Source organism: Penaeus vannamei, chromosome 14 (genome assembly GCF_042767895.1).
Source record: "Penaeus vannamei isolate JL-2024 chromosome 14, ASM4276789v1, whole genome shotgun sequence".
NCBI lineage: Eukaryota > Metazoa > Arthropoda > Malacostraca > Decapoda > Penaeidae > Penaeus > Penaeus vannamei.
In genome coordinates, this window is record NC_091562.1 from 38,142,850 (window position 1) to 38,152,849 (window position 10,000).

General features: G+C 46.7%; 1 protein-coding gene across 3 annotated transcripts in view; it reads right to left on the reverse strand.

The window, feature by feature from the left end:
* Positions 1-10,000, reverse strand: part of LOC138864038 (protein abrupt-like) — a 110,785-nt gene that overhangs the window by 23,146 nt on the left and 77,639 nt on the right. For all 3 annotated transcript variants that reach the window (XM_070129921.1, XM_070129922.1, XM_070129923.1), the window contains exons 2-4: positions 2,566-2,837; positions 508-625; positions 1-305 (exon numbers count right to left, since the gene is read on the reverse strand). The exon at positions 1-305 is cut by the window's left edge and continues 479 nt beyond it. In XM_070129921.1, coding sequence (XP_069986022.1) covers positions 1-305; positions 508-625; positions 2,566-2,753 — 611 coding nt within the window. In that variant the 5' untranslated portion in view covers positions 2,754-2,837. The remainder of the gene's footprint in view (positions 306-507; positions 626-2,565; positions 2,838-10,000) is intronic.

The window sequence follows — 10,000 nt, forward strand, 5'->3', positions numbered from 1 at the left end:
TGGGGGCTGTCTGGAGGCCGCCCCTCCTCCTCGGGCTCGACGGAATCAGCCTTGGGCGTGGGCGTGGGCGCCTCGCGGGCGGGACCATTCTCGCGGCTGGTCTCCGGGGGCGTCCGCGTCTTGGACTCAGCGGCCGCGGCCTCGGCCAGCCCGCGGATCTGTAGCAACTTGGCGGTGCGCAGGAAGTCTTTGATCTGGTCGTGGGCGATCTGCACCTCGCCATGGTACATGTACTGCAGGAGGGTGACCAGCTCCGTGTAGCGCACCTCGTTCAGGATGATGATGGGGTGGTCGCACGGGTTGTTCTGCAACGAGAGGCCGCGCGGGTCACTTCGCTAGCTCTGCATGCACCCATCTCTCCGAGGACACCTCGAGAAATGGTGCAGTGCCTAACGCTAGGTAAAATCCACAGCAATATCAGAATGTAAAAGCAGAAACTGAACGAAACCGACGCATCAAAGCAGCTACTTGCCATCGTACTCATCACCTGCTGTCTGGAGGACTCACCTTGAGCAGAGACCTGAAGTAAGGGCTGCAGGCGGAGAGGACGACCTTGTGGGCCGCCACCTGCTGACCCTCGCAGGCAAGGGTAACATCTACGAACTCCTCTTGTTCGCGAAGCTCTCTGGCGGAGAAGGTCATGGGTAAACATTAATATTTTATCCATCTTATGTGATCCTTTTTTGAAGATTCTCTCTGGAGAAGGTTTCGGTAAATTGATAAATGAATCAATAAATTACCAATGTGTTGTTTTGTGGGTACGATAAGCAGATCTATGGAGGAATAAGACGTTAAGTTTATTCGGTAAATAATTTTAGTTCAGCCAAAATGATTGCTGAAAACATGAAATCCATAAAATCACCGGAAACACCAAGTTTACAAGTCGAACAATTTGAAAGACGTAAAACCTCGAAGATAATACTCTGAGCATGGGTTCTTATCCCCTCTCTCGTCACAGATTACAGCTGGGGGAAACTGCATGACCCATCCCCTTCCCTTCTCCCCCTTTCCCCTCCCCTCCCCTCCTCCCCCCAACCCCCCTTCCAACCTCAGAGCTATGCATGAGGATGGTTCCTGACAATATTAACGTCTCAATCATTCCCAGGCAGAGGAACCGGACAAGCCATTCGCCCATTGATCGTCTTTGTGGATAAAGTGGTCAGGGATCAAATCAACAAGGGGTGGGTAGGGGTTAAGGGGTTGGGTGGGGGAGTGGGGGAGGGGTTGGGTAGGGGTGTGGGGGAGGGGTTGGGTGGGGGAGTAGGGGAGGGGTTGGGTGGGGGAGTGGGAGGAGGGGTTGGGTGGGGGTGTGGGGGGAGGGGTTGGGTGGGGGAGTAGGGGAGGGGTTGGGTGGGGGAGTGGGAGGAGGGGTTGGGTGGGGGTGTGGGGGGAGGGGTTGGGTGGGGGAGTGGGGGGAGGGGTTGGGTGGGGGTGTGGGGGGAGGGGTTGGGTGGGGGAGTAGGGGAGGGGTTGGGTGGGGGTGTGGGGGGAGGGGTTGGGTGGGGTTGTGGGGGGAGGGGTTGGGTGGGGGAGTGGGGGGAGGGGTTGGGTGGGGGTGTGGGGGGAGGGGTTGGGTGGGGGAGTAGGGGAGGGGTTGGGTGGGGGTGTGGGGGGAGGGGTTGGGTGGGGGTGTGGGGGGAGGGGTTGGGTGGGGGTGTGGGGGAGGGGTTGGGTGGGGGTGTGGGGGAGTGGGGGGAGGGGTTGGGTGGGGGAGGGGGGGGGGTCGGGTGGGGGAGTGGGGGTGGGGGGGAGGGGTTGGGTGGGGGGAGTGGGGTTGGGTGTGTGTGTGGGGGAGGGGTTGGGTGGGGGAGTGGGGGAGTGGGGGGAGGGGTTTGTGTGTGTGGGGGGGGGATGGGGAGGAGGAGGAGGAGGTTCTGATATGAGATGTCTATGAAACCAAATGCTAATCACGTAACTTCAGGTAATTAGGGGAAAGTTTCAGCAGCGGAACGGACTCTATGGGTTTGCAAGTAAGTGAAGGGATCAGTGAGGGAGTTGCTGAGTATGTATATGTGTGTGTGTGTGCGTGTGCGTGTGCGTGTGCGTGTGCGTGTGCGTGTGCGTGTGCGTGTGCGTGTATGCGTGTATGTGTGTGCGTGTGTGTGCGTGTGCGTGTGCGTGTGCGTGTGCGTGTGCGTGTGCGTGTGCGTGTGCGTGTGCGTGTGCGTGTACGTGTACATGTGCGTGTGAGTGTGCGTGTTTGTACAAGTACGCGCGTGTATATACATAAAGACACACCTGAACTGGGCCGAGTTGCGCGTGTTGTCTTTTACATCTTATTTATCTCTTTTATGGTATCAATATCCTTTGAATTTTACATAAACCACCGTATTCAGATAACTACAACAATCAATAAAAAACAAATCCCTCACGCATATCAGGGCTTTTCCCAGATACGCCCGTCCGTCTATTCTTTTAAAGGCATTCAAACAAGAGCATTAATTTTGTTGCAGTGCCCCCTCCCCCTCCCCCTCCCCCTCCACCCCAGGAGCGCAACCCCCCACTCCATTATTCACGTCTTCCAATAACCAGAGCCATGAATAAAATAATACTTCAGTCACTTACTTGAAAAAAGATAATAGGTTGGTCGGAAACTCATTCCAACACAAGTTATACGTCTGTTTCTTCTCATCCTCCTGCTGATGCTGCGCCTGCTGCTGATGCTGCTGATGGTGATGGTGATGCTGCTGCTGCTGATGGTGTTGAAGTTGATGCTGCTGCTGAGGGTTGTGCTGCTCGCTGCTGCTCCCCATCCTGGTGTTTTGCCTGGCCTGCTGACCGGCCCTTGGGCTGCTCCGTGCTCTCCTTACGACCCCGCCCGCCCGTCTCCCACCATACTGCAAGGCGGAATTGGGCTCCGTTAGTGTTCGTGCGAGCGATGGCGCGCGGGAGAGGAAGTGGAAAGGTTCCACATGTCAATGAGGATATATGTATGTGTATATATATATATATATATATATATATATATATATATATATATATATATATATATATGAGTACATAGATATATATGAATAATATATATATATATATATATATATGAGTACACACACACACACACACACAGACACACACACACCCACACACACACACACACACACACACATAGATATATATATATATATATATATATATATATATATATATATATATATATATATATATATACACTTGTCAACCTATCTATCTATCTATCTATCTATCTATCTATCTATATATATATATGACATAATCTATATGTATATACATATATACATATATCATATATACACACATGCGCCATATATATGTGTGTATATATATACATATATACAAACATATATATATATATATATATATATATATATATATATATATATATATATATATATATTATATGTATATATATAATATATATATATATGTTTTTTTTTATGTGATATATATATATATATATATACATATATATATACATATATATATATATATATATATATATATATATATATATATATATATATATATATTACACAAAATAACCCATGTCATATATCGCACGACAAGACGCGCATCTATATAAGCATGTATGATAAACACAGCCCAGCAAGGCTGGATGATGTAAGAATGCCATAAACATGATGCCGCAACACGGGAAAATTCCATAAAAAACACAAACGCCACAATCAGCTTCACCTCCATTAGAAGACATCGCAAAATCAGTATGATTTGCAATGAAAAAATACACTAGATTTGCTCTAAGCGTACGCACATAATGCAGACAAAGATAACATGCGCCTTGCTAAACAAAATATAAAACTGAGGAATTCTTCCGAATTGTTTTTACGAGCTAAGGGAGTTGACTCCCATAATTTGGGTCATTAATAATTTCAAAATTACGCGGGGTTATACAATAACAAATTAATTGTTTCATGACGTAAATAAATATCATCCTCGTTGCATATCTTTTTCTTTTCTTTGCGCCGCACGATTTTATATTTATTTGCAGCTCTAATGGCGCCTCGGCCATCGCAGACATACGGTAGACGGCCTTGCCTCCGCTGTCTTGCAGAGTTTGCTCTGCAACTCGCATATGTTTTGCATGCACTCCGGCATTGCAAGTGTGTGCTCGTAAAACAGCAGCCTGTACCCGAACACCAACAGTACAGTCACGAAACGGTGGTTGCTGAGTATTGTTTGTCGTCAATTTGTGTGTCGCTCATTGGCCAGCAGAGGTCGCGCTGCCGTGGCCGCTATGCCGGTAATTGTTGCTAATCAAGCCATAATCCTCCGAACGGTCTCCATTATCTTCATACGCCACGAGCCGAGGAACCAAGGAACCGTAACAGTAACAATAAAAGCTCCAACTCGGTGATGAGCGCTGACCAAACAAGGCGAGGGAAGTGGCGGCAACGCAACGAGATAGGTTAGCAAGCCTCGTTGTTTGCCCGTTACGCGCTCTCTCTCTGTCTATCTGTCTGTCTCTGTCTATCTATGCTCTCCCTTTCGTTGTAGATTCTGCTTTCAGATGACTTGTAAATTCTTTGGGATTCGCTGTAAATGATTGAAAAGGTCTCTCTTTAAAGACCCAAAACTGGGACATCCATTTAGCGACCACGTGACACGCCACAGAGAAGGATGAAGACCTGCAGAACGCTCTCCTGAGGACGATGAGCCCGCGCCCGAGCCTGCAAAGCCGCCCGGCAAGGACTCGTTACCTCGCTTCATTTGCAGCATTCTTCCGATAAGAAATGATGTCTCGCGGACATGACAGCGCCATCCCATGCGCTTGTACGGCGACTATCAGACGAGAAGACGTCGCGCGCACGCGATCGTTCGTGTACAATAAATGCGATAATGTTCCCGCCAGCGCAGTCGAGAGTCCGCGCGTCGGAGCTAACCTTACCGGACGGACGCCAGTGTTACCAGATCCAATTGCGTTCTCCTTATCTCTTCATTATGATGTTTTCCGCTCACTCTCTCCATATTTATTCCAATCACTGCGTTTTCTTTATCTAACAAGCCGCCCTCACTCTCCCTCTCTTCCGGACAAATAAAACCCCTATATTTACCCCGCTAATTTTGCAAATTCTACACATCAGAAAGAGTAAATGGTGCCTTTCGGAAAGAAGTCTTCGTGCCAAATTTTTAATCGCTATTTCCGAGTCGTAAAACCGAGGCAGACTCTTTTCTCTCTTTTTTTCCTCGTGTTGACTATGAGATATCTCCGAGTGCCGTGATCGTAGACTATTTAACAGTGTTATGGCTCACTTAGCTAGTCAGGAATACCAACATGGCAATCCGGGAATCGATAAGATATCACGCGCCTTCAACGTTTTAATCCCCCCTTCCCCTCCCCCTCCCCCCTCCTTTGGCCTTTCCCCCGAAAAACCATGGGCTGTGAATTGCATTCTTTGCATGAGTTAATTAGGGGCTGTTAATTAATATGTCTCATTAAGGATCCTTTTGGCCGAGTCATTAAGAAGGTTATTTTGACTCGATAATCTTTTTGTTGGTGCTAGGCAGGCGGCGGGAATGATTCCGGCCCATAATCGGAGCAGATTGGTCGTGCTGGCTGCGAAGGGAGGAAGGGGCCGACTGGCTTGCGGCGGTGCATCTCCCAGGCATTTTTTTTACCGGCGGGTTTAATCAACCTTTCTGATTTTTTTTTTGCTATACATTTACACACAAACAGACAAACCAACAAACATAAAGACATATATGCATTTTCTTTTTTGCTCTTTTAAATCGACACACATACCGCACCCACAGACAGACAGACTAAAGACCTGGCAGAATCACCGTAATATCATTCTTTTCCGTTAAGCGAGAGAGATAATTAAAGGGGATTTATTTTGGGCACGAGACAAGCAGGCAATTGAGGCAGGGGGAGGGGGGTAGGAGGGGAGTGGGGAAAGGAGGGAGAGAGGGAGGAAGGTACGACAGGAGGAGGTGGGGTTAGGGTGGGGTAGAAAGGGGGGAGGGGGGAGGGAGGAAGGTACGGCAGGAGGATGTGGGGGTAAGGGTGGGGTAGAAAGGGGGGGAGGGAGGGAGGGAGGTACGAGAGGAGGATGTGGGGGTAAGGTTGGGGTAGTCTGTTTAAACAAGTCTTTGTTTTGAATTAAAAAGACAAAAAAGAGTTAAACCATTGCCCTTTACCTTCGAGCTGTTCCGGTCAACACTTTTAATTTTTTTTATTTCCTTTTTTTTCCTTTTTTTGTAATTGCACGATTTGACATTTCGATTTCCAAGATGAAAAATAGAATTAGCGTTAAAAATGCAGTCAGTACTTGGAATCAGCTGACTTCTTTACTTCAAAATTTAACCTCAGCTTTTCAAACTCGAGACAAGTCAACGCAAAGGGAAAATATGCCTTATTGCGTCGTTACAGAAGGGTGATCTTTAAATGTTGCAAGGGCGATTACGTATTAAAGAAGCAAATGTTTATATGGTTGCACGGAATCAACATGAAAATCAGGTTTGATGGGTAACTGTATTATCTATAATCACTTTAATGTCTGCATTTTTCTTTTCCTTTGTTATGACGGCTATTTCCATCGATTGATAAAGAAATAATTGTCTCAACAATAATGATAATCACAAATATGCGTTCACGTCTCAGCAATTTTTCTTGTTCCCTTTCTTCTCCTTTTCTCGCTGTTTCCGTGTCTTGGGCTGATATTATTGCTATTAATAATAGTACTAATAGTAATGCCAATGTTGTAACTACTCAGGATAATGATAAGGCCAGTAGCAATAAAATTAGAATATGAATGATAACGAAACGGTTGCTATGCATATCAACTAGAGTATTATTATTATCATAGTATTAAAAGTGATTATTATGACCACGGCAATTATCAGGACGATAATAAGAATAATACGGATAATGATGATGACAATAATGATAATGATAATCATAATGATGATGATGATAGTTATGGCGGTGATGATGATGATAGTTATGGTGGTTATGATGATGATAAGTTATGGTGGTGATGATGATGGTAGTTATGGTGGTGGTGATGATGATGGTAGTTATGGTGGTGGTGATGATGGTAGTTATGGTGGTGGTGATGATGATGGTAGTTATGATAATGGTGATGATGATGGTAGTTATGATAGTGGTGATGATGATGGTAGTTATGATAGTGGTGATGATGATGGTAGTTATGATAGTGGTGATGATGATGATGATAATGGTGATGATGATGGTAGTTATGATAGTGGTGATGATGATGATGATAATGGTGATGATGATGGTAGTTATGATAGTGGTGATGATGATGGTAGTTATGATAGTGGTGATGATGATGGTAGTTATGATAGTGGTGATGATGATGGTAGTTATGGTGGTGATGATGGTAGTTATGGTGGTGGTGATGATGATGGTAGTTATGGTGGTGGTGATGATGGTAGTTATGGTGGTGGTGATGATGATGGTAGTTATGGTGGTGGTGATGATGATGGTAGTTATGGTGGTGGTGGTGATGATGGTAGTTATGGTGGTGGTGATGATGATGGTAGTTATGGTGGTGGTGATGATGTCGATTTGGTAATGGTTATGGTGCTCCTGATGATGATAGAACCAGTAATACCATTCGTGTCAGGAGAGGAAATAGTTGATAATCCTAGAAAGAGATTTTCTTCCCCTTTTATCGCCTCTCCCTATCTACACCATTCATTCGTCCGCTCTTCACCTCTTCCCTTCCGTCTTAAGAAAAAGGGGACTTCCTTTATATCTCCAACAATGACCACCTGATTGTGTTGGCCTAACTTTACTCAATTAGTAGGCTCACGAAAATTCTTTTTTTTTTATTCTCTCTCCTCCTAGTCGGCTTCCTGCTGCTCTCCATCTGCCCCTACTGTTCCTTTTCCTTCGACTTTTTTTTCTCTATCTCTTCTTATATATTTTCTTTGCTTTCCTTCTTTTCCTGCTCTTCGTCTTCGTCGTCCCCCTTCTCCTTATTCTTATTTTTTCTTTTTTTTCTTTTTCTTCTTCTTCTTCATCTTCTTTTCCTTCTTTCTTCCTTTCCCGTCTTTAATTTTCCCTTCTTCCTTTTACTCTTCTTACTTCTCCCTCTCTCGCTCAAAGGTACCTTGCCATCTCCCGCCGCGCCGGCATAGTTGACCTTAATTTCTGTTTTCTCTCATTTCCTCACTGTTGTCCCAATTCTTCTCATTCGTCTCTCCATTCCAGAAGGTATAGCTTACCTTATTTTCCCTTCTCTCCCTCTTCTTTTCTAATCGTCCTTCTCCTCTTTCTTCCTCCCTCCTTTTCGCCCCTGTCCATCTCCCCTCTCCTCCCTCCACGCGCGTATACCTGACCTTATTCGACCTTTTCCCGCCGGAGATCCCGCCCGTTTAATTGCGGCGCCCTCGCTCGCGTCTTTAAAGTCGGAATGACCCGCCGCCTCCGCCTCCTCCACCTCCACCTGCTTCCGCCGCCGCCGTCGCCGCCTCGCCCGGGCCTCGCATGTCGGGAGGCTTGAAGAGCAATCCTTTAATTCCGAGGCCGTCCCCTTGCATGACGTGCGGGCAATTACAGATGACAATTTCAATCACGGCACGATCAATAATGGATTATTTGTCCGTCTTGGTGGACAGTTAGGGGAAGGGCGAAAGGGAGAAGGAGGGGGGAGAGAGAAAGGGAGAGAGAGAGAGAGAGGGAGAGGACATGAATTATTCCCCCGGTGACATGTGGCATCTCTCATTTATACGGCGGCCGCGGGATGGTCTCTCCCTTCGGCCCGGCTGGGATGGGCCGGTCTCAGCCACGGAGGTCCCCAGGGGCTGCTCGCCTCATCCCGCGTCGATCGCCTCCTTTGCATCGCCGGGGTGGCCTCACTTCGCCAAAATACGATGAAGTGAGCTCTCGTAGCCCGGTCGTCACACAATATATACTCGTAATAATTTGTACGCGCAAATAAAGTCTTGAAAAGAGAATGGAAGATAAAAGATGCTCCTCTGATGCCCCTCAGTAAGTGTTTGGGTTTAGGATCTTCGTCTGATGCTGTTTGAAAAGTGAACCAAACGATTCTGATTTCAATTGACGAAATAGATGTTTATGTGTCTATTGGCGAATCTATACAGTAGGCATGTATTACATATTAGCAAATTCAATATTTCTCTTTCTTCCTGTCTTTATCTGTCTCTGTCTCTCGGTCTCGGTCTCTGTGAGCGTGTGTGTGTGCGAGTGTGTTTGTGCGTGTGTTTCTGTGTGTACGTGTACGTGTGTGTGTGTTGAGTGCACAGATTCAAACACACACACGCGCGCCCACCCGAAAGTCATATATAAGTATATACACATATAGAAATGCAAGCCATTGCAGACTCCTGTGCACGGGAGCCTCCTGGCCGAGCCTTGCATAAGAGCAGAAATCATGATGTCGAAATTTCCCTTTGTGAGCTCGCATGACGTGGGCCATTCCTTCATCATGGAGGCATAACCTCAGGTAATAAGCTTATTCACAAGCCATAATGACTGTACTAATTAAGGACAGAAAAACGCAGTGCGCAGTTTGAACTCGTGTTGAACGTGACTCACGACACCAGACGCATGAACCCACGACATGACACGAATGACGAGACGGCGCGCCCAGGTCATCCCTTGACCTCGCCAGACAACGAGTGCCGGGGAGTTGTTTGTCGTCTAATGCTGCCGCGGTTTTATTACCTGTCTGTGTCTCTGTTGCAGACGGGCGGCACACGCTTTTATTTGCTCGGTGTTGCTTTGTTGTTTTGGTTTTCTTTCGTCTGTTTTGGTCTGCGTCTAACAAATCGCCTCGTCATTCGGCGTGTCTATAATTTTTTAAAACCTTTCGCTTTTCGTTTACCATTCCTCTTTCCCTCCACCTCTCTCTCTCCCTCCCTCCCGATCTCTCTCTCTCCTTCTTCTACCTCCCCTACAGACCCTTATCTGCACCTGCAGGAGGCGAATCATACATTTAATCAGCACTAAGAGGCAAAGGTAACCCCTAATGCGCCTGTATTGTCTCGACCCCCTTCACTACGCCCCTCCCCC